Raw genomic sequence first — 25,756 nt, 5'->3', positions numbered from 1 at the left:
TTTTCTTTATTCTCCTTTTATCTAGAAGAGCACCCTTGCCTTTTTGTCTTTTATGTTATTAATATTTCTGAATGAAGAGTTCAGGCTAGTTGTTTTATAGTCTTTCAGTTTGGATTTGTCTTCTTGTATCCACACGTCTAGGTTCAGAGTAAACCTTTTTTGGCAAGCATATTCTAGAAGGGATATTGATTCCTTCTTAGCATAGGGCATAAGAAAGCACATGAGTCACTTTGTCCCATTATTGTTAGTTTAGTATTACTGATTGCTTGCTTTCTGCCCAAAGCTTTCATTCCAATGGGAGAAAGGGATCTGCTATTACAGATGTACGCTTCTCCTTTCATAATCACTAAGTACTCTGTGGAGTGATTCACTGAGATATTATGGCATTTTCAATTTAAGTATTTCTTTCCTTTAGGTTTGGGAGAAGTTTTTCTATTTTTCTTGATTATCTACTTCTCTTTCTTTCAGAATTCCTATTTCTTATTGGAGTCTGTGGAACCGTCCTATATGTTTCTCCACTTACCCCACATTTATTTTGGGGGTGGAATTCTGGGAGAATGCTTTGACTTGATCTTATAGTTCACTCTTTTAGGGTCTCAGTATATTCATTATAATACTTGTTGAGAACTGTGAAGGGTCCGAGATTTTACTCTACCTGTGAGTTAGCCTGCCACAGTTTCATGGATCCTGGAAGAAGACTTGAGACTTCTAAGTCAGAGACAAAACCGGTTAATTACTCACAGAATAGCAGTGGCCAGACTATAAGCATTTATGGTGGTTTCTTGAGTCCTAAGTCCCACAGGGAGACACCGAAAGGGCCACATCACTGCCTGTACAACAAGGGGCTGTGTGACACCAGAGGAACCTGGAGCTCAGGGATCCTGACTTTTCTAAGCATGTCTGCCTTTGCCCCCGAGGGAAACATTTTCATTATACTGAATAGTCAGTATGCCCTGCTCTGGAGAGAGACTCTCTTTTCCAAGGCATTCACTAAGTAAATATTCTTGAAAAGACAGTATAAAACAAAGGGCAGTCATCACTGTGCAGGATGTACAGAAATGCAAGAGACTGGTGGGACATCTCCCAACACCAGTGAACCCCTCTATTTAGTTTTTATTTGATTGATGACATTTTTACCCCCAACAAATTAGGTAATTATCTTGATTAAATTAAAATCTTAATTATTCATGAGAAACAGGGACAGGCAGAGGGAGAAGCAGGCTCCGTGCAGGGAGCCTGACATGGGACTCAATCCTGGGTCTCCAGGATCACTCCCTGGGCTGAAGGCGGCGCCAAACCGCTGAGCCACCCCAGCTGCCCTGTTTCCTTTTTGCTACAGACTATTATTGTTTTATGGGTTTGATAGAATCCTAAATTTCTCTGAGAATATCAACCACATATATTTCAAATTCTTCATCTGTTTCCACTTTAAATTTGTTCTTCAAATATTAGCTGTTTGTTGCATTTGGCATCCCCTTTTGGGGTGTTGCCTTTTTTCTTTTTTAATTTGTCATCCCTGGATGTCTATCTAGATTCATCTATGAGGATCTCTGTTTGCTTCTCATTCTGATTACAGTGTCCTCCTTCTGATTATTGTGGAGAAGGGACAGGATGTGTGGTGGCAAAATGTGTGTTTCAAAGCTTGTTTTCTGGGTGCTACTCATCTCCAGTGACAAGTTACCTAGGCTGTTTTTTGGGGCCCCATGTCTATTCAGAGTTTCATATTTAAAACTCCTACTACACTGAGCTATACTGAGCAGTTTAGCCTGACAAAAACACTGGAGTAATGTGCTCATTTTCTTTTTCTTCTACGGCTGTCTTTATGGAGGCGCAGTTATTTCACACCCTGCTCTGCTTAGCTGCCCCGTCCTGACAATCACACCAGATGTCCTCCTGGGGCGAGCAGTGATGTTCTCTGTTGCTCAGTGTGGGGCAGCCCAGCTTTTTCTGAATGCAATTTCCAACATTAATTTCCCTGACAACAGCTCTAGAAATCCTTCCTGTGATTTGCATTTGTTGATTCCAACTTCAATGTATTTCTGGAATTGATTTTATTTTTGCAGTAATTTTCTCCTGCTTGAATTTCTTTTGTTTCTTTTCGAGTGTCTTATCAGCTATGGTTTCTTCTCTTCATTTATATCCACCAATCCAATCCCAATAGCTTTGTGGCTTTGAGAAATTCTTCGAGATTTCTGGTTTGTTGAAGGCGTCCTTCCTTGTTTGTGGGGGGCATAGAAGACTGCGCTGACCCCTTTCTTCTTTTCCTTTTATAATTAGGAGGGGCCACGTGACAGAGCTATTGCCAATGGATTGCAAGTAGGAGTGATGTATGCCTCTTCCAAATTGGCTCCTAAAAATCCTCCCATGTGATTCCCTTTGCTTTATTTTCTCATCCTGACTATTGAATGGATGCGGATAATGGAAAGAGCAACACTGCTCACCCACCCCAGCTCTGGCATTGTATGATGTGGATAAATAACGAACTCTTATGGTTCAATCCATCAAGGTTTGGTGTTGTTTCATGTAACAGATACTCTACCCTGACAAATATAAGAACTAATATGGATTTATTTTTTTCATTATATCTTCTTCTGCTATTTCAATGGATGTTCAGTACCAGGGAAAATATATGTATGAGTTCAGTGTCACATCTCTGCACAAGCTTTTCCACCAATTACACTCCTTCTCTTTTGGTGACAGATGCAGAATGAAAGCAGTTGATTCATTCGTTCAGTAGTTATTAATCGAAACTTTGCGCTAGGCACTATACTAAATTCTGAGGATACAGAGGTGAACACACTTAAGGAGATCAAATCTGAGAGGACAACAGACAAGAAACCAGGAAACTACCCCTCAATGTAAAAGGTGCTAAAATCTGTGCCATGAAAATGCTTCGTGGACGTATGGGGTGTGTATCAACCCAGCCTTGGAGGGCCAGGAAAAGTTTCCTGTAGTAAATCTCATCTCAGTTATGACCCAGATGACCCAGATGAAAGGGATGGATGTGAGATGGGTAATATGTTCCACAGAAAAGGAGCAACTGAAAAGAATGTGCAAGTTTAGGTACCTATAAGTAGTTCAAGATGCCTGGAGAGTAGAAGGGCAAGGTGTGGGGGGGCAAGTGAGGTGGGGGTTGCTGGTGAAAGATGAGGCTGGAAAAATTAGGGTCAGCTCATAGACCTTCTTCTGAGCTACATTAACAAGTAGTGGAGGAGTGCTCCACAAACCTGGACAGTGGCCAATCTGAGTTCTTTATCCCTAGCTTCCCCGCTTTGACCAGGTGTCCTTGGAATGGAGTACCAGTTCTCTACCATCAGGTGGGCCTTCTGCCCTGCTCTCAGGAAAGAGATCAACCAACCTGCAAGTGATAACTTCAAGTCAATGTTTTACTTTACCCAAGAGAGTGAATATGCATTTGAAATCATTTCTGATTATGAAATGAAAAACTCTGTCCCCTAAAAAATCAATTTTAGGCCTCAGTGAACAAATATTTGCTCAAGGAAGGGATGGAGGTAGGGAAGAGAGTCCGTAGAGTACCTTGAAATCATACTAAGCTGGCTTCATCACTTTTAAGAACTAGGACATCAAAAAGTTGGCCACTTTCCTCAAGGCCTTGCAAAGCTTTTTGCCTTCAGCTCCTTTGGGATTTCCATGTATTTTTAGCTTGTTTATGGATAATATAATAGGCATGTTTGAGGAAAAGTTAAGGGAAACCAACCATGAAGCACATACCAGTTCGCAAAGCTGGTTATTCTTATATTCGTGAGAAATGGCCAGTTGTTTGGGAGAAATAAAAACACATCTGATGCGGGGTGAGGGGGGTGGGCAGCCTCAAGAGTTCCACAGAGCACCCACCACCTCAGAAGTCCTAGGCACTGACCCTGGCAGATGGAGCCGGGGTCCTCTATTTACAGAGGAAGGTTCTTTATCACACTCTACTTTGACTTTCCTTCTCCCGATTTCTTGTTTCTCCCACCCTTTTTCTTCTCTATCCACATTTTCCTCTATTCCTTTTCCCTTTCTCCCTTCCTTTCTTTCTTGCTTTCCTGCCCATCATCAGTCTACCAGTGGCACTGCTATAGACAGTGTCTCTTTGGAGGGCCTGAATTTGGCCTCTGGTGTCTAGCAATGTCAATTTTATCCATTTGCGTAAATTTCCCTAGGAATCAAAACTAGACAAACCAATCTTCTCTGAGCTAATATTATACCACTGCACTATCATTTCCTTGATAATAGGGGCAAATTTCCTATGTTCTTTGTATTCTTGACACGTTATCTGCTACCCCAGGGAAGGCTTTTACAACAGCATCATTCGGACTGTGAACAAGATGAACACAGTTTACATGAGATGCATGTATGGAACCTTATCTAGATAGTTCTTCTCTCTGGTAAGCATTTCTATAACTGGTAGATGTGCTGTGGGAAAAAAACAAAAAGAAAAACCTGAGGCATTGGAGGCTGTTTGTGAGGCAATCCACTTTACTATTGTGTTTCTAAAAAGCATGTCATTTACATAGAAATAAATTATGTTAATTCATTTAGTTGCTTACCTGTATTAAAAACAAGTTTCAAAGGTTTTTCTATAATGGGATAGGAAGATATTCAGAGTGCCGAAAAACACATAGTGGAAAATAAAAATGTTATCAACAGAGCTCCATTTTACCCATACACTTGGAAAATAAACATTTTCCAGTTCGGAAGAGTTACAGAACTATCCTCCTTCCCCCTTTGGTGTGTTCCTTGTGATACTGTAGTCCCATCCCTGCCCCCAGAGTGGCTGTCATGTTGGGGGCTCCATGTGTGAGAAAGCAGATGCACAAGGGCCCCCCTGCAGCAAGAGACAAGAGCAGATAAGGAGATGCATTTGGAGGAGGTCTCTATGAGAATTTTGCTGCTCATTTTCTGGCCCCTAAAGTAGGGCAAAACAATGTACAGGGTACACGTACTGTACAATTAATTAATTCCAACTTTCCCATGATGGATATCATGGCTGAATCAGGCTCCCTTTTGACCACACAAATGCTACATTTTATTTTATTTTACTGAATATACTCATTTCTTTGTCATAATTCTTCACCCAAAGTAAAATATTTTATAATCATTAAATGATCTATGGAGTTAAGTCTCCCTTCCATCTTAGAAGTAGCTCTCTAGCTTTGTGTTATTTTGGTACGAAATCAAATACATCATGGATTTTAGCCATTAAATGTGGTAATCTGAAATGTGCACGCTAATCATCAAATAAGTCAAATCTGTAGAAAAATTTCAGCCAGTCACACTATTATTTTTTATTTCTCCATTTGATATGTCCCTTTGCCCTTTTCCAATGTAGCTTAATGGGAAATGGTCTGGTGTGGTGGAATAATCAGAACTTTGCAGGGGGATTAATGTGCTATGACCTTGGATAAGTTGTCTTTTTCAGCTTTGGGGAAAATAATGGTTGAGGATAAAATGAGATAGCGAGTAGAAAGCACCTGGTAGTAAAAAGTACACAGTAAGTAGAAGCTACTGTTACTCCTATCATCCTAGCCCTCGGCTGACATCTACTTTGACAAAGGGTGATTAATATGGTGCCCTATTCACTGTTTGGCATCTGAAGACATGGAGACAGAATGATAGACGGTGTAGATGACCCCAGTTACAGATTCCAGAAGGTGGTTATGTTTATATTCTTCAAACAGCATAAGTGTGTTCTAGTCTTGGATTCCTTTGCATCAGACACCAGTCTTTAGGAGGTTGTTCCCTTCTTGTCATTCAAATCTTGGATTCAATGCTATCTCCTCACAGAGCTTTGACCATCCCTTCTAGGGTGGCCACTCAGTCGCTATCTACTATATAGCCCATTCTATTTTAATTGTGAGATTACTGACATTGCATTTATTAGTATTTGGGATTTTGATAGAACATCTGAATTTTTTCTTTTGTTTCTTTCCTTTTTTTAAAATTTTTTTTTACTATTTCTCTGTACTTCATTATATACTCCACAATAATAACAGGGATCTCTTCAGCCTTGAACATTAGAGTCCCCTAGCACCTAGAGCAGCACCTTAGATACAATAGCTGCTCAATAAATTTTTGTTCAGAGAATGAATGCATGTTTCCCCTCAGAATTTGAATCATCATCTATTTTAAGATTTATTCTGCTTCATTTCTTCTAACCTGCTGTTCTATTTTAGTATCAGCTGCCTCATTACTTTGGAAAATAAAGTCTTTATTTGTGGCTATATTCTATTTCTGTTTTTATGTTGTTTGTTTCTTTTATTGGTGTGGGTCATTTCCTTTACATTTCTTAATAGGATGCTTGAATACTTTGGAGTCTTTACTGCTCAGATTCTATTCTTTGTCTTGAGCGCATCCTGTATTTTGCTGGACAACAGTTCATTAATTTCTCATTATAGCATCTCGAGCTCTCAGCTTCCACTAGATTTTGAATTAAGATTTTTCAACTTTTAACATTTCTCTAATCCCTTCCCTTTGTAATTACATTATACCCTCTGAGGACTTGGGGATGATTTTATTGTAAGCTGGGTCCAAGAGGTGGAGCAGAGTCAGAGAGGGTCACTGACAGAAAGAGGTGAGACAAAAACACAGATGGAAAGCTCAAGTTCACATATGAGGGGGACCTGCCTTGGAATGTTTTAGTGTCTCTGCTCCTTTCAGAATGGCAATGTTAACCAAAACAGGTTGAATGGGAAGAGAATGTGAGAGAGGAAAGCCATGGTCAAAATCGCAGGATCATTCAATTCCCTTAGTAACCTGGCTCCACTTTATCTGCCAACAGAGTGAATGAGACCTGCAATCTCATTTTATTGGGAGGCAGGAAACAGGGACTGATGGTCAATGGTCAATGCAATACATGGGCTCACTTATGGGAAAAGATTTCCTGCCTAACTAAGTGGGAAGAAGAGAGAGCAACTATTCTGTACTATAAACATAGAAATTACACTTTGTCAAGCAGTGGTCCAATCTACAACTTTAAGTGTTAGAATATGAAACTACAAAATGACTAAAATTATTCCCATCTGTCATCTTCTTGAAACAAACAAGTCTTTAGAACCACACGCTACATGGTACAACCCAATGCCTTTATTAAATCTGGATTTTACTTCACATTACTGTAATTGATTTTAATTTTGTTGGCCATGAAAAAAGCAAATCATTTTATTGCTGTTTTTCTTCTTCTCCTCCTCCTTCTCCCCCTTCTCCTCCTCCTCCCTCTCCTTCTTTCTGGCAGTAGCATGATTTGTAAATTATAAAAGATTTCCAAGTAGACTGTACCAATGAGACTTAATGAGACAGCAAAAATGCAGAAGCATGGTGCATGGAAAGGGCATGAAGCTCCACTGGAGATACTGTTGAGGACTAAGGATACTTATAATTTGCTTAATTGGGAGAGGAAAACAATCATCAGGACTAAATTCAAGCTCACTGAAGGAGCTTTAAAATGATTTGAGCCTTATTTTTCCCGGAAAGAAACCATACTCTTAGCTCCTGCAGTGACTGTGTCCTTTTTCTCCAAAGGGTAAGGTCATGCCTACTCAATACAATGGTAAAACTAAATGTGATATATGGTACTTGCTGGACTTTGGTGGTAGCCATGAGGTAATGAGAAATGAAACTCAATTAAAAGTACACATAACTGTGAAACATTTTGGCTTCAGTATCTAATCTCAACAAAAAAATTGGCCGGAGACTCTTCTATAGAGCCAAACTTGATGATTCGGGGACATTTCCTTCCTTTTCTCTGATGGAAAAGCAGTAGTGAAAGAGAGGGGAATGGCCAGCCTGTCACACTCATACAGAGTGAGAAGAAATGAGCTAACCTAAAAGTTATCCGAGTACCATTTTTTATCATACATTAGAAGAAACATACCAGAAAGCAATTCTAAGCAAAAAGATATTTGGAGCATCACAGACTAGAGGGGGAGTCACTATTCCTGAGACTCTGAGGACTATTGATTTCCTGAATGAAGGGACTCAGTGACATCTTCTAAACAGGCCACTTCCCTTGCTTGAGGCCACGCCAGAGAGATACCACTGGGTTTGGATACAGAATATGTTATCTGGCATCTTGAATCTTGGTGGACAGATTTGTATATGTCTGGTGGAAGGGGGCTGGTTTCTTGATCCATGTAGAGGCTGCTGCCTCTACCACCTTGAAGTCTAGAAACACCTACACTTCAGGTTCCACTCTGTTGCTCATTTAAAGGCTTTACTGGGTGTCTGGGTGGCTCAGTGGGTTAAGTGTCTGCCTTTGGCTCAGGTCATGATCTCAAGGTCCCGGGATGGAGCCTTGCGTCATGTTTCCTGCTCCCTCTCCCTTCGCTCCTCCTCCCCACTTATGCTCAATTTCTCTCAAATGAATAAATAAAATCTTTAAAAATAAATAAAAAAATAAATAAAGGCTTTACATATTTTTCCTTAATCACTCGTCCTGACTCCATTTCTTAGTCACATTGGCAGAGCCTTCTTCCTCACCCCTTCCTCATTTCTTGTTCTCATGCAGTAAGACTGCTTAGGCTTGCTGATTCCCCTATGTCTGCTGTCAGGAGTAGGGACTGTATGTTTCCAGGACAAGGTGCACGCTACATCTCTTAATTTGTCCAATTCTTTTTTTTTTTTTAAGATTTTATTTATTTATTCATGAGAGACACACACACACACAGAGGCAGAGACACAGGCAGAGGGAGAAGCAGGCTCCATGCAGGGAGCCCGATGCGGGACTCAATCCCAGGACTCCAGGATCACGCCCTGGGCAGAAAGCAGGCGCTAAACTGCTGAGCCATCCAGGGATCCCAATTTGTACAATTCTTAAAGTACTCTTGTGCTGTGGTCTGTGGATACATTTCCTCTTTTTTTTTTTTTTTAAGATTTTATTTTTAAGTAATCTCTACATCCAAAGTGGGGCTCAGACTTATAACCCTGAGATCTCGACATGCATGCTCTACTGCCTGAGCCAGCCAGGCTCCCCTTGACATGTTTCTTCCAGTCATTTCTGGCAGTCAATGGTCATTGGAGTCAAGTATTTCTATTCTTTTCAGCCAGGGCCTTCCAGATTGTTAGAAGTAGATGTCATATACTTATCGGGTATTACCTGGAGTCTTCTGAGCACAGGTTATTCTACAGTTTCCAATGATACCAAAGAAAGAAAAAACAAAAACTAGTGACATCAGCTGACATTTTCTATGCCAACCAAATGGTGGGACTATAAGCTAGTGAACAGTACAAACAAGCCAAATGTTGAAAACAGTAATTACAAGGTTAATCTCTTTGGTGTAATGAGGAAATTAATGGAGAGAATAAAGAAATGGAGAAGTACAATACAAAACTGAGACCAGGAAAATTTAAAATGATTTCTTTAATGGAAACATCCCTCTCCCAAGAGCTAGTATTTTCTTGGTATCCCAGAAATTTTCAGGGTGTTTGTTAAGTGTGTATTCTTTCTTCCTTTCTTCCTTTCTTCCTTTCCTTTCCTTTCCTTTCCTTTCCTTTCCTTTCCTTTCCTTTCCTTTCCTTTCCTTTCCTTTCCTTTCCTTTCCTTTCCTTTCCTTTCCTTTCCTTTCCTTTCCTTTCCTTTCTTTTTTCTTTCTTTTTTTAAAGATTTTTCATTTATTTATTCATGAGAGAAACACACAGAGAGAGGCAGAGACACAGGCAGAAGCAGAAGCAGGCTCCCTGCAGGGAGCCTGATACAGGACTGGATCCTGGGTCTCCAGGATCACGCCTTGGGCTGAAGGTGGTGCTAAACCGCTGAGCCACCCGGGCTGCCCAAGTGTGTATTTTCATACATGTTTTCTAGTGCCTTGTTTTCTCTGGTTTAATGACATTTTCCTTGGGGCCTACTTTTAGTGACTTATTTCCATTTTCAATGTCGTTTTTTAACTTTAAGTAAGACTATTTTCTTTACATCTAGTTTGAAGATGTCTCTCTAGGGTAGCCCAGGTGGCTCAGCGGCTGAGCATCTGCCTTCAGCCCAGGGCGTGATCTTGGGGACCCATGATCGAGTCCCATGTCGGGCTCCCTGCATGGGGCCTGCTTCTCCCTCTGCATATGTCTCTGCCTCTCTCTCTCTCTCTCTCTCTGTGTCTCTCATGAATAAATAAATAAAATCTTAAAAAAAAAAAAGCTGTCTCTCTAATAAAAAAAAATGTCCTCATTGCCTTATCTCTATGGGTACTCAGAGGTAACAATTCATAAAACACTCAGCTCTTGGACGGGTTTTCTGGAAACACAGGAGGAGGCTTGTCAGGGTAGATGGTATATACACATTTGAAAAGAGTAGAGTATGGTTTGCTGATGATAAATGGTGATTAGAGAAGGTTACAAATATATTCAGTTGAAGAAATGTCTCCATGAATTGTTCTTTGAATTTTTGTCAAGCAGCAAAAAAGTAAATTGAGAGGAGTTTCTGATTCAGTAGGTCTAGGGGTGGGGCCCAAGAATTTGCATTTCTAACAAGGGGTGCTGGTACTGCCTGTCCAGAGGTTACACTTTGAGAACCACAGCTTGATTTCAACGGTCATATCAAGGGCTGGCGGAGAAAGCGTGAGTGGTCACACACAGCTCTTGGTCCTCAGAAGTACTTACTACTTTTGCATTTGCTTTTTATGAGTGACCTTGGGTGATAAGGAGGAAAGCAGAGAACAAAGTGGAAAACATATACTTAGGTGACTAGAGAGGAGTTGAAAGTTTTAATTTGTATTCCTATGGTGGGGTGATTTCCTTTAGTTTCTAAGGGTAGAGCAACAGCCCTCAATCTTCACTGTGTTTCAGAATCACCCGGATTGCCCCCAGAAATTCTGATTCAGTGGGTCCTGGGCACAGTCCATGAGCCTGCATGTTTATTCAGCATCCTGGATAATCCTGAAGCGGATTTTCTAAGAATTTGCACTTTAAGTAATACTGATTTTAGAAGAATAAAATAGATGTCCAAGGGGAGTCTTAATCCTACATGTGGGAGAAATCAAAGATATTACCAGGCAGATTCTTTCCAGCATTGTACATAGAAGACAAGGTGCTAGGGCAGAGAGCCGAGGGGTATTACTTTTAAAAGAAGAGGTAGGGAAGGAAGCGGATCAGAGACTAACAATGAAGACAGGAGCCAGTGAAGACCAGATGAGCTGATCAGTTAAGAGGTGATGTGGTTTTTACTTGTGTGCTCAAGACCAAATACAATAAGGAAAAAATCTGGATGACAGAATCCTTTTTACTTTTTTTGGGGGGGGGTTGATTTATTTATTTATTTTAGAGAGAGTGCATGAGTCAGGGTGGGGGACAGATGGACGTGGAGGGGGGGCAAGCAGCAGGCTCTGTGCTGAGTGGAGCTCCTTGAGGGGCTTGATCCCACCACCCTGAGCTCATGACCCCGAGGTCACTACCTGAGCTGAAATCAAGAGTGGGAAGCTCAACCGAGTGAGTCTCTACCGTCTCTACTGCTTACTTCTCAACGGCAAGCTAGCAGAGAAGAGTCTTTCTTGCAAAAGCCAATTGTGCAAAGACAGAGTAGGAGTGGATGGCAGGAGACCAGGCGAAACACAGAGGAGTTAGAGCGAGAGTGGAGGTGGAGGACCCTGGGTGTTAAGGACGTGCCATCAACCTGGGAGATTCCAGTGGCAACAGGGCCATGAGATGAAACATTCTAAGAGCAGCCAAGACAGACTGCAGGAAAAAACTATTTTGTTCTGTTCAATCATGATTAAAAAGAGTGAGAATAACTCTGTATGTGAGTTTATGTGAGAATGCACGTGTGTTTGTGTGTGTGTGTGTGTAAGAGAGAGAGAGAGAGACTGAGCAGACAGGATAAGTGAAGACATCGGGCCAGGGACACCTTGCTTGAATGGCATCGGTGTACATTGAGTATTCAATTTTCTGGTCAGGCATCAGGAGTGTCTAGGAGCTAATCTCTCCAAACATGTTCATTTGTATTAATAGCAGAAGTAAAGAAGGAAGCTGTTGAGAGGTCTGCCTTTAGAAGGAGAAGGAAAAAAATACTCAACGTTTCAAGAAAATGTTCTCTCTCTGGAGCAGTGTAGCATAATCCTATTTTTAGTTCTGCCTTGGACATATACCCGTGTGTACACAAGATTCGATTTTTACAAGTGCTTTGTCATGCTGCTTAGATCCCCCGATTCCATGCCCATGTGATTTCAAATCTGTACTTGGACTGCTTCTTCCCTTGCAAGGTCCTGCTGTTTCCTTCCCTGCTTGAACTTTATCTTCACAACCTAGCTCAAGCCCCACCCTTTCTATAAGATTTTCCCTGAATATTCGAGGGGTTACTGTTTCTGGACTTAAAATCACAGGCAAGGATTACTTTTTACACATCATCCTAGTCTTTTGAGCTCACGCATCAAGTGTTTGCATTCAGATTTCCAATAAATTATTGCGCAATGAATGAGTAAAGAAAATATAGCTTGAATCCTCCACTAACAGAAATGTCTGGTTTCCTCCCCAGCATCTGTTCCATGCCATCTGTCCCATCATGTAACAGGCACTGGTTGGGTAGAGTGGACTCCTCTTCTAGCTCCAGGAATGGGCCTTGATTAGCTAAATCAATCAATATAATTGATTTGGCTAGAGTGATTGGTTCGAGTATAGACCCATGATCCAACCTGGTCCAATCAGAATGAAGCTCAGGACATTCTCTAGTCTCTAGTGGGGAGAAATTCTCTTTATGGATCTTTTAGTATGTAGATGTGATGACTGGAACTGTTGGGATCAGTTTGCTAACGTGGGGGTAAGCAGTGTGAGGGTAAAGGCAAACACCCAGGAGAAGGTGGGCTAACATTCAGAATGTGATTCAAAAGTCTCATCAAACCACACAACCGTCACCGCCACCTCTGGACATTTCAGCCGTTTTAGCCAATGTATTTCTTTATGGTTTAAGTCAAGGAATGAGTTTTTCCTGTTACTCATATGCCTCCCTATTGTTGGTTGAGTTCCCCCTATTTTTAAATCTTTGAGACATAATATGTAATTTGTCTTCTTGCAGCCAAATTCATTTAGGGAAATAGCAGCAGTCTTGGATGGCATTTACCCCTAGTAAGATTGTTGTATATTTTTGCTCTCCCTGCTGATTGTAACCAAAGTCATGTTCACAAGTGGGAAAATAATACATTTGAGAACAGTTTCTACCAGAGTTTCTGTTCAAGATGATCAGTGTTCTTAGGCGCTCGGTACTGGTGTAGACTTCTTTTGTTAATTTGCATCAAATGTTTCCTGAGCATTTACATCCATCCTAATTGTGTGCACATAGGGTGCTTATAGGCCAACGGAAAAGGTAAGCCTTTGTTTAACATCCCTTGGTGTCTACGATGGTACACTAAAGGCAGATACCTTTTCGGTGAAACTGAAGAGACCCCAGCAGACATATGGATTTGAGCATTTCTGTTGTGTACATTTCTAAGCAGCACTGCAGCTGGATATAAAGCCGACAGATTTCTGGATGGATCTCACCATCTTCCGGGCTGTAACAGAATGAAGGAGAAAAGCCGTGAGCATTTCTCAAGATTTCCCTCCTCAGCCATTTATCTCAGCTCCAAGGGGGGAAAATGCTTGATAAAGATTCCTTTAAGCCTTGACTCTAAAATATAGGACTTCCTGCTTTCATAGCAATGACCAATGTCATAGTTCTTACATAAGCGTCTTTCTGACTAACAGCTCTTAATTTTTTTCCCCCTTCAGCAGCAGATTTCTGCTGGGAGCTTAAAATCATAAATGTTTTAAGGAACTGAGTGTATCAGACATCTTCCATTTAACCACTGAAACAAATTTTCAAAATATATTTAAATCATAAGACTCTCCTAGTCTGCAAGAAGAGATGAAAAACTCTTATTTTTAGAGAAACTAACGAAGAGCTTTTCAATTACCAATTATGAGAGCTTTTTAATATTAAGGCCTTGGAATAATATGATTAGAGAGCCAAGATCTCAATTATTTTGATCATGGTCTTTTGTCTCAGTCTGAAGGATATTCCTTTATTGTTTGCTATGGTTAATTTATAAAAGGCCAACTGATTTTCATGGAAACATAAAAATTTTATGAAAAAGAAGAGTAAAACAATTCTAATAATTACGCTTAACAATCTAAAGCTAGACAATTACTGAACTTATGCTCTAAAATTTAAAGTCCTTGAGCCTTTCTCTATTGACCATGATAAAATATATAAATGAGGGGTGCCTTGGTGATTCATCTGCCTTCAGCCCAGGTCATGATCTTGGGGTCCCATGTCGGGCTCCTTGCTCAGTGGGGAGTTTGCTTCTCCCTCTCCCCCCTCCCCCCTTGTGCTCTCTCTGTCTCTCTCAAATAAATAAATAAAATCTTTTGAAAAATGTATAAAGAGGAACATGGTAAAACACCGATCACTTTTTTTTTTTAATTAAGGGACTAGTTGTCCTTACAACTCTTTATATGCCATTAAAATAGCATGTGTTGAACAAGGCAAACAAAATAAAAGGGATAAAATTCAGAGATGCATTAGAAATGGAAGTAGCCTATAAGTGAGCCCTGTCACATGTCCTGCTGTGTTATCTTCACTTCTATCCTCGTTCATTTAGAATGCAATGAAATCTGATTAAATAATGCAGCATTTGGATTTGATTCCTGTATAAAGTGGTCGCTGGCAAAATGTTAGGGGCAATTATCAGAGAAGAATGATGACTTGATTTTTATTTAAGTTCTGGACTCACAGTAAAAAGAATTTGTATTTATGCAGCGCTTCACAATGATAATCAATTTTCATTTTCCATACTTCTTTAGTAGATGAACCAGAGTTTAACTATCTGGCTTATGTAACATGGGAAAATGCACGATTTTTTTTTTTTTTTTTTTTGCCTCAGTACTATCGATGCCTGCAAAGTTATTGTCTTTCCTGTCAGAACAAAGTGCCTCAAAAGAGCTTACATGCAAAATTTGGCTTTCTCTGGGAAATAAAAGACAACACCAGTTTCTCACTTTTGTCTCCTGGGTCCAGCCCCAGGCCAACATTGGAAACAAGGGTATCTTTTGCAAAAATCCCAGAGTTTCTCTCAGAGCTTCCTCCCACAGGTGCCTTCCACCCTCAAGCTGCCCTCCCCCCTCCTGGGGTTCCTCTCCAACCCCTCCACCACGCAGACTCAGTGTCTCATTACTTCATATCCTCTTCAGCCTTTCAAAATGTCTCTGTGTGCTCCATTCCTGGTTCTGCTAGACTCTGGAGGAATAGTGGACATTAATGGTTCATATAATAAAAGGTGACTCTGGTATATTACCTGCCGATACATTGGTTTTGATAGAAAAATTTGAAGATAGTGTCTTATCCCTAAGGCAGGCTAGAGGAAAAATATCCTAAGGCAGGCAGGTCTCTTCTGCGCTGCTATATTATCCCAAAATAGCTGCCTCTTTTCACCTGTGTATAACATTGGCTCTGGTGGCACATATGCACATTAAAAACAAAAAAAAGGGACCTATGATAAACCTGGGGTACGTATTGCACATTTGATGTGTGGGACAATTAGTCACTGTCATATCATTTCAAGCCATGGAGTTTTATTATTTTCAGAAGCATATGATATGTGCCTAGTAGTTCCAAAAATATGCAAACTCACATATAGGTGACATTTTATGTAATTTAAACAAATTATTACCTTATTAACATAAGAACCAGCATATTTTATTATCTTACAGCTAGACAGTGAGTGATAAAGCAGTGTATTTAGGGCCCCTGAAAAAGGCAAGTCAGGACAGAGATTAAAATGCCTAATTCATAGCATGCCCTCAGGTGCCATCTCCCCAATGCCTCTGTGACCAGGGGCATTCTCAAAACTGTGGGAGCATTTTGCCTTTTCTAGATGTTATGGGAAGGAACAGAATCGGTGCCACTAGAAATATCATCTGCCTAACAAAAATTAATCGATACTAAGGTTGCATTATAAAATTTTCCAGCTCAAAAATTCCTACATATACTCACAGAGTGTCCTTTAATATTTTGGAAAATTGAAGTGCGAAGAAAGAAAGGGACTAGTTCAGAGCAATAGAAAAGTTAATATATCATTTATGGTAGTGTTCCATAAGTTGCCTTGACTAAGTTATGTTAGCTTCAGGACTTGTACAATTTGTTTCTCCCACTTCGGAGCTCTAAGCTGCATTACTGCTGCAGATCACTGAAAGTTAATTAAAAGAATATCAGATGAGTTATAATGACATCTAATGTTATAAGCAGTGGACTGACATACATTTTTGACCAGCATTAAGATCACATAGGTTATTTTCATAATGAACAAGCAATAAAGTGAGAGCAAGGAGAATGCGGCAAAAGCCAAGAAACCAGCAATATAAAAACTTGAAATTTTCTAAGGATCATTTAGAAGTCCTGAGGAAGAATTTGCATTAAGAAAGAATTAGGCCCATGACTTCCTCCAACAACTGGAAGCCATTTACCTTGGGTATAACTTTACCATGTATTACTTAAGCTTGCTCTAAATGGATTCAGACTTACTAATAATAAGTTTTGGTCTGAGAGAGTCACCCTTGTGGTGGTGCCCATTTAACTCAAAGATATTTTACAGGTTAGTGAGTAGGTTGTGCTTATTTACTTATTTTTCTATTGAGCAGAAGTCAAGAGCTAACCTGATCATTTTGATGCATTTGAAAGTCTTAGGATTAATGGAAAAACATCCCAAAGATGAATTTCAACGATGCTTGATGACTTGGAGCTTAGGTTGAAGCCAAAATCATTTTTTTTTTGAAGCCAAAATCATTTGAATAACTATCAAATACTGAGTCTTTCAATCAACTCCTGAAGGATGAGAATCAAGATTTAGTGTCTTAATCACAGGGCTTAAGAAGCCTGAATGGAAAAAAAAAAAAAAAAAAAAAGAAGCCTGAATGGGTAGAGTGATAGGAGGATATCAATATAAATATTCATAGACAAAAGGCTGAAATTAATTAATTAATTAATTAATTAATTTAAAATAGCCGAAGATGCCCCTTGATAATGCAAGTGTGGATAGACGCTGTGGATATTCTTGTTTGGTAATTCAAAAAGTATGATGATAAACACCCACTAGAGTGGCTAAAATGAAGAAGACTGAAAATGCCAAATATTGCTGATGATGTGGAGCAACAGAGACTCTCAGACATTGTTGATGGCAAGTAAAACAGTCCAACTGCTTTGAAAAGGGTTTGGGAAGTTTCTTATGAGACTAAACACATACCTACTTAAGGACCTGGCAGTTTCATTTCTAGGTGTTTAACAAGAGCAATGAAAACATATTCACAGGAAGATCTCTGTACGATTGTTCACAGTAGTTTCACGTAGAATACCTGAAAACTGCAAGCAGCCCAGGTGTCTGTCAAAAGGAAAGTGAAGCAAACTAGTATAATCTTACAGTAGAGTAATGCTCAACATTTAAAAGGAGTAAAACCTTGATACACAAAACAGCATGAATGAATCTCCAACACATGATCTTGAGAAACACCCTACACAAAAGAGTAAATATTATATGACCCCCTTTATATGACGTTCTCGAAGAGATAAACCTAATCATCCATGATAAAGATTAACATAATGGTGAGGAGGGATTTTGGGAAGGGGCACGAGGAGAAGGAACTTCCTGGGGTGAGGGTAATATTTCGTACCTAGGTAGAGGTTTGAGTTACATGGGTGTGGGTGTATACATTTGGCAAAACTTCTTGGATGGTACACTTAAGATTTGTATTTTGGATTATATGCAAAGTTTACTTAAAAAAATAAGAACCATTAGCAAATACTGAATTCTAATTAATGATATGCAAGCCAAACTATTTAGGGATAAACTTTACTGATATCTGCAACCTCAGAAAAATAATATGGATTGCTGATTGGATAGACGGATGGACAGTTTGATATATGGCAAAGCAAGTATAGTAGAATGTTAATTGTAGCATCTAGGTGGTGGGTATTTACTTGCTGTCCCAGGATTTATGGTTCTCCAAGTAATTACATGGCGTCAATTGAACACATCAACCAAGAAGATTTATGACTAGTAAGGTCAAGTTCCGGGGTGGACACACTAAGGATTTTAGTTAGGAAATGTTCTGGCCTTGCACCTGTCTGCTCTGTGGTCGAGTTTGCTGGATTTTGGTGTCCAAGCAGCTGCTACCAGTTTTTGACAAACCAGCAAAATGTCTGTGGTCTTGAAAGTCTGTCCCTAATGTCACGGTTTGTAGATTCAGCTGAGGGCAGCGAGACATAAAAAGAGCAGAGTGGGTCTGGAGTCAGAAAACTCAGCTCTAAATATAGACGTTGCTGCTTAGAACTGTGATCCTAGGAAAACCATGTTAACTTGTCTGAGACTCAGTTTCCCCAGCTGTGAAATAGGGGTGACAGCTATTCATTGATTGAGTACCCCAAGGGGCCTGCAAGGAGCAAATGCGACCATGTGTGAGAAAACAAGAAAGAGCTGTGAAGGCTTGTTAGAAGTTGGCTGCAATCCATCCTAACCCATCGGAGTTGTGTTTACTTAGCTTTATGCTTGAATGTAGTCAGTCTTTGGTCTTAAAAATTATCTGTGACTGTAACACACTTGATTTGCTTACAGTTCCCAAATATGGGCTTTGCTTAAACAAATATGCCATTGGGCTGAGGAAGAAAAGGTGACCCCGTTGATAACCCCTCAGCATTTCACACACTGGGGTGATGACAGATGAACACTTGGGGTTCATCAGCTCCGGGAGACGGAAACCAGAGCTTGTGCTTGCAGCAGCGATATCCCAGGTTCTCTCTTCAGACTCAATCTTGGTGCTGGCTACGAGGGGAAATGGCAAGGAAAGACTCAGGAAGCCAAAGGGCCTGGAGGGAAGGGGGATGATCTCCTTTGCTTTAGTTTTCAGAGCAAACAGCTGGGGAGGATGCACATGCACTGGCTTGGGCTCCAGCACGTCTCTGAGTCCCCCCACTCTCCTGCCCCCCAGTGGTTTCCTTTCAGCTGGATTCCACTTACAACCTTGTTCTGGGTCAAACGTGGTGACAGATTCAGAGTCCCGCCTTCCGTGAAGGGGACGTCTCAAGGTGACGAGTGATCAATGGATAGTTAGAGGACAGGGAAGGCACAGATTGCATGTGCGGGAGTGTGCCTTTGTGTGCGTGCATGCATGTGCATGTGGTGCAGTTATTTTAGGTTTCAAATCCTTAAGCATAATTACAGGAGCTAGCCAAGTTCATAAACACAGAATAGGGGCTGGGTACCTACTAAATGGCTATACTCTTTTATACCAAAATAAGCACTGCAGTAAAAAGAGGAACCCAATGAGGGGCACCCGGGTGGCTCCATCTGTTAGGCCTCCGACTTGGGCTCAGGTCGTGACCTCGGGGTCCTGGGATCGAGCCTTGGTGTTGGAGATTCTACTTGCCTCTCTCTCTCTCCTCTGCACCCCTCTCCCCGCTCATGCTCTTTCTCTCTCTCAAATAAATAAATCAAATCTTATTTATTTATTTATTTTTAAAAGATTTGATTTATTTATTCATGAGAGACACAGAGAGAGAGGCAGAGACACAGGAAGAGGGAGAAGCAGGATCCCTGCAGGAGCCCGATGTGGGACTCGATCCAGGGACCCCAGGATCACACCCTGGGCCAAAGGCAGATGGTCAACCACTGAGCCACCCGGGTTTCCCCCCTCTTTTTTTTTTTTTTTTTTTAAAGGATCCTAGTAAATCAGAAGATCAGAAACAAGGCATTTTTTTCTATATATGCAACAGTTGACCCTCCCTATTGTCTGCATTTTTCTCATAAACTTTCTTCGGTGAGTTCTCATGAAACTTGTATTTTCGGTGGCAGTCTCTTTGGTGATTTTCATAGTCATAGAGCAAGTTTGGTTCCGCCAGGAGTCTTTGAGGAAGTAAGTGCTGGGACTCCCCCCACGAGCCAGTGTGTCACTGCACACACAGGGCTCCGGGGCTTCCTCATCACTCAACACGAGTTGGGATCAAACTGTCCCACAGCTGTTCAGGATCAGTCAGAAAGGAAACTTGACTTTCAGCAGCAAAGTGAAGTCATTACCTGTGGGTAGTTTCTTTGGGTACCTTTATGCCAGGCTTTGCGGCCCAGAGGGGCCAGCACCTTCTATGACTTAGGGCCCTGCTCCGGTCTTCATCTCCCCATGGCTTTCGGTTTGCCCTCTGGCGGGACCTTTGACCTTTTCCCAAGAGCCAGAAGGGAGAGTGGATAAGTAGCATTACCGAGCACCTTATTTATATTTATTTATTTTTTCCCATTTAAAGATTAAAACTATATTTAAACACATAAAAAAAAGGTCAATAGCCATCAGTTTCCTGACATTATGATACTTGTAATGAAGACTCAAAATGTTACTATTGAATTATAAATCATCTTTTATTTATTTTAAGTGTTAGCTTTAAGGCATTACTGGGAAGGTTTGGGAAGAGGTGGGGACTTCTGTGGTGATTCTGAAGGGACTTTCTGGGCCTTTAGTGGGGCATTAGAGGTCGAAGGAGTTAAAGGGCTGCCCATTATGACTTCCTTTGCTTGATACTTGAGACTCATGTTTATCCATCAGGGGAAAGCTAACACTTACAAAGCAGTATTTCTTCACTCTCCAAAATGAAATATCTTTCTTATTTCTGTCTTGGCCTGCTTCCCCACCCTTTATCCTTTTTCACTTGAGAATCTCTGGGAATGTCCATTTTTCCTCTCCGATTCTCTCAATGCTTCTCTCTTTCTGGTCCTTGGTTGGGAGTCATCTGGGGTCTACAAACAGCTCTTTAGGTCCTGGTCTCCCAGGTCTTGTGATTCTTACAGGTTAGCAGAGAGAGGCCTGAGGCTGATAGAGTCTGAGGCCTGGATTCTTGAATCTCTCCTGGGATGACGATCAGTAGAGGGTGACATGCTTCCAAAAAGCCCTAACCCCTGACAATAGCCAGGATCAGGTTAATTTTAAATATATATATATATATATATATACACACACACACACACACACACACATTTAAATTAAATGAGTATATGTACGTTTTCACATTATAATTGGAAAATATGTTTTGCATCGGAAATCAAGATTTTTATCCTCTAATGCTTACTGTTTTCACCTGATAGATGATCACAGAAGGTCAATTATCATTCAATTATCATGTGTTACACTGGAAAGAATTCAGCTCATTACTTTTCATTATATTCAAAGTCAAGGTCATTAGTTGCAGCTTGCAGTTAATTCCTGCTTTTATCCCCTGGAATTTTAGGGCTCGGTATATTGAACTGTTGGTTTATCTAAATGGCAGTTAGCCCTTCATTTTTAATCATGTCATTAGTTCAGGGGATGTCATATTTCCCTGCAGCTAAAAACCTACAGGCTTCATCGATATGGCTGAAACGATAACACGGTTCTAAGACAACCTCAGATAACTGGGCTGAGCAAATTTAACTCATTCACTTTATCCAAAAGAGAGTTTTTAATTACAAAAAAAATAAAATCCTCATCTCATTTAACGGTAACAGCATGAAATGTTGATCAATACTTGAATAACGAATGGTGATGGAGCAGTCGTAGAGTTAGAGAGTAACTGTCACATCCATTGTTGGCAGTGCCAACGGCTTCCTCCTACATGTGAGAAGCTGGTTCGGGTGATGGTCTGAAGGGTGACAGGCGACCACTGAGAGTCCAAAATATGGTTTCTGAAATTATTATTATGTTTTAGCCTCAATAAAGGATTAAACCAGGGAGGCTCTTTGGGGAGGGTTCGGGAATAGGGTAGAGAGATGGCATCTGTGGCATCTGTTTACCACATTCATAACAACAGCAGAGACACAGAGCTTCTGCTAGAACTTTGGTTAGGCCCTCTGGTTCATTCTTTTGTTTACATGGAGGATTTTTAAAAAAGATTTTATTTATTTATTCATGAGAGACACAGAGAGAGGCAGAAGCATAGGCAGAGGGAGAAGCAGGCTTCCCATGGGGAGCCCAGGGTAGGACTCGATTCCCAGACTCAGGAATCACGTCCTGAGCTGAAGGCAGATGCTCAACCACTGAGCCACCCAGGCGCCCCTACATGAAGGATTTTGAGAAACATGAGGACCTTTTTCTTTCTTTCTTTCTTTCTTTCTTTCTTTCTTTCTTTCTTTCTTTCTTTCTTTCTTTCTTTCTTTCTTTCTTTCTTTCTCTTTCTTTCTTTCTTTCTTTCTTTCTTTCTTTCTTTCTTTCGTTCTTTCGCATTTTGCAGTTTACTTTTTCAGCTCCAGACTCCTACCCAGCCCTAGAGGTTCTTTAAATATTAGACCTAATAGGATTCTGTGGGGGTTATTCTGTCTTTCTGTTGGCATGCAATGAATGATAATTTGTGCTTTTTTTGCATAGCTCTCAAAAGATGACATTTCATGCCAATATGGCCATGTGCATTTCTAGATTGATGTAATAGCAAGTTTCTGCAAAAAAACAAAAACAAAAAACAAGCAAAATCTTCATGCAGACAGAAGAGACAAGTATCTGTGTATGTGGAAAACAATGTCATATTTCATCATTTTTCCACTAGAAAGTTTGTCTTATTTATCTCTATAACTTCCAACATGTAACAGATTGTCTGATACATAGCAGGGTCTCAATTAAAGATTTCCCCATGGGCAGCCCGGGTGGCTCAGTGGTTTAGCGCCACCTTTAGCCCTGGGCCTGATCCTGGAGACCTGGGATCGAGTCCCACGTCAGGCTCCCTGCATGGAGCCTGCTTCTCCCTCTGCCTCTCTGTCTTTGTGTCTCTCATGAATAAATAAATAAAATCTTAAAAAAATAAAAAGATTTCCCCAAATTGGCTTGAACAAATGGTGCCTCTAGGGTGTAAGGAGTCAGAAGGCTGCGGTTACACTGCTGGTTCTGCCTTTGTCAGCTCCATTTCACTGTTAGAGATTAGTTCCCTAATGGTTTCTTTTCTTGCAGCCCCTGCTTTTCCCCTTCAAGCTATTCTATAAAAGTATTAACATCTGAGTAGACGTTTTTTGCAGGTAAGAAAAAAGAGGAAAAGATGGCTTACACCAATGCCAGAGGTAACCGTTATTACCATTTTGCTCTATATCCTTCCAGCCTGATATCCTCAGGAGCAGGAGGTTTGATCCATTATTCCTGGGTCCCAAAGCCCTAGCATCAAACTGAACATTCAATGCTGACCCTGTATCTGAGTCCCTGGGATGGATCTAGGGTCTCGGAGGGGCAAGGCTGGTAACTCCAGAGTGTTCAGACGAGTGAAGGAAAGCAGTGGGAATGTGAGCACAGGAGCAAGGGGTCCGGTTTACTGCAGAAATTCACATTTTCTCTAAGAAGGAAAAGAGATGAACATAAAGGCCACTTTCCATCCTCCTGAACATGAGGCCATAAGGGATTTGAGGTTTCTATCTCGATTTCATGACTTCTAACTGTGACCCTGGGCACACTTGTCAAGTTCTTGCTGCCTGAGTTACTGAATTAGGATAGAGATACCTACTTCATACAGCACTGAAAATATTCAAGTCAAGTCATATATGGGAATTATGTGATTATTATCAAATATGGGGATTAGGTGATCATAACAAGCACAAACGAACAAGAGAAGTGTCATTCTGCTCTTAATGCCTTGACATCCTTACACCTTTGTTATAGGCCTTCTTCTTATGTAATCATTCAAATAATATTTCTTGATTTCCCATTATTCATGAAGGGCAAATCTGGGGGGAAAAGAGGAAAGTATTAATTTTCCTGGAGTCCTCTTTTTTACTGAGTTCGGGGAAACTTCTGTGATTATCCTCTGGTGTTTTTATTGGTAACAGTGTGCTATAAAGTCTCCTCTGAGACAAATTAATTTTTCTAAACAGTGATAGAAAACTTGCAGTCTTTTATTCCTTCCTTGATGCGGTATCATTTTACTGCCATCAAGTTTTCAACTCAATGGCTCCCGCGTGGAGATCTACATCTAATTTTCCCCTTGTCTCTTAATGATGAAGTATAATGTACCATTAGGTGAAATGGAATGAAAGGACTTGGCACCTCTGCCAGTAGTTACGGCTCCAGAGCAAAAATAGCCCTTCCAGGCAGGCAGACAGACACATGGGCAGGAGGAGATGGTGATTAACGAAGGTTTGGGTCAGTCTCTCCGATAAAGGTATTACTCCTGATTTTCAAAATAGCATAGATTATGTAAGATCATTGGCCTTAACTAGGAAAAAGAAAAAAAAAAAAAGATTTGCGAGCTTCACCAGCCAAGGACCTGGTAGGGATCCGCTTTATTATTTTCTGGCATCTGATTCAGCTTTAGCAACATATGACATGGCTCATCTTAGCTGGGAGTTTACCATGTGCCGGATATCATGCTTACATCTCATTTAAATCTCACGGTGAGGGGCGCCTGGGTGGCTCAGTGGTTGAGCATCTGCCTTCAGCTCAGGGCGCGATCCCAGGGTCCTGGGATCGAGTCCCGCTTCAGGCTCCCCACAGGGAGCCTGCTTCTCCCTTTGCCTGAGCCTCTGCCTCTCTCTCTGTGTCTCATGAATAAATAAATAAGATCTTAAAAAAAAATAAATCACAGTGAGTCTGTGGAGGACTTAGTATCCTTAGCCTTAATTTACAGAGTGAAGGAAATGAGGCTTAAGAGAGGTTAGGGTACTGCCTCAAGGTCACATGAAGGGTACGTGCAGTGATAAGCCTCAAATCTGGATTTATGCTTTGAGCTGCTATGTAATGTAATAGTACTAGAACTCAGTGCCCCGGAACTCAACTATATTTATACGTTTGTTCATTCGTGCCATGCAGTTTTGGAAAGCATACTTTAGGTGCATATTATGCTGGGAACGAAATAATCTTTTTTTTTTTTCTTTGTCGAGCTCCTAAATTACCATGGCTTAAAAGTCAGCCCTACCCCCGGTTCCTCCATTCTTCCATTTATCCGAAGTGCACAGCAGTGTTTGCTGAGTAGCTGAGGAAGCATAAGACCAAGGGGGCTTAAGTGTGTAACCCAGGAGGCCTGCTGGGCTGGAGGGAGGGAGGAACGAGAACAGGGTACCCACCCCTGCCCCCAGACTCCAAGGGCTCTTCCATCTAAGCAGAGCAATGGGCGTGGGAAGAGGGCATAGCAAGGACTGGACGCAAGGTCCTCTCTCTACCTCTTTGTACCCTTTCCTGCGTGCACATTTGCTGAACACGCTGAGGGGGACGTGGGAAGGTGCCACTGATGCTGTTCATGGGCCACCACTGTTCTCTCTTTTGTTCAAGGACAGGCAAAAAGAGTCCAGGATACAACACAGAGGCCTCTTTTTCTCACTTTCCTGGGAATGTGAGGGTTCTTTGCACAAAGGGAGAAATGAGGCCTATAAAGTATGTGCAAGGCATTTCAGAACCGAGGAGAAAAATATATTAACACAAATGTAGGTCATTGTTGGTGGCTAATAGCTCAGTTGGATTTAAAGCAGCAGTGTTTTTAAATGTTCTACAAGTAGTCTGCAAACCTTGTCCATCAGGTGTCCCTATCAACAATGTTCAACACGAACCCCTAATACACAATATGTTTGCCAATAAATCACAGATACAGTAACACATATCAGGTATACAGCAATGCACAAAAACAGAAATGAGAAACATTTCTGGCTATGAAATTCAAATGAGAAACATTTCTGGCTATGAAATTCAAAGTTGCAATATCTTCCATCAGGTCACTGGGCACAGGTCACCTTGGAGCTCACAGGCTTCTGTAGGGGGCCCCCAAACTTTAATGAGCATCAGAATCACCCGGAAGGCTTGTTAAGCCACAGAACGCGGGGCCCCGTCCCTAGAG

At 41.0% G+C, this 25,756-nt stretch overlaps 1 protein-coding gene across 3 annotated transcripts in view; it reads right to left on the bottom strand.

Moving 5' to 3' along the window:
- RGS7BP (regulator of G protein signaling 7 binding protein) overlaps positions 1–25,756 on the bottom strand; it is a 102,598-nt gene that overhangs the window by 29,260 nt on the left and 47,582 nt on the right. For all 3 annotated transcript variants that reach the window (XM_072826623.1, XM_072826624.1, XM_072826622.1), the window contains exon 3: positions 13,336–13,466. In XM_072826623.1, coding sequence (XP_072682724.1) covers positions 13,336–13,466 — 131 coding nt within the window. The remainder of the gene's footprint in view (positions 1–13,335; positions 13,467–25,756) is intronic.

Source organism: Canis lupus, chromosome 5, assembly GCF_048164855.1.
Source record: "Canis lupus baileyi chromosome 5, mCanLup2.hap1, whole genome shotgun sequence".
NCBI classification, from domain to species: domain Eukaryota; kingdom Metazoa; phylum Chordata; class Mammalia; order Carnivora; family Canidae; genus Canis; species Canis lupus.
The sequence above is the reverse complement of the archived record's forward strand: the minus strand, read 5'-3'. Positions and strand labels throughout refer to the sequence as shown.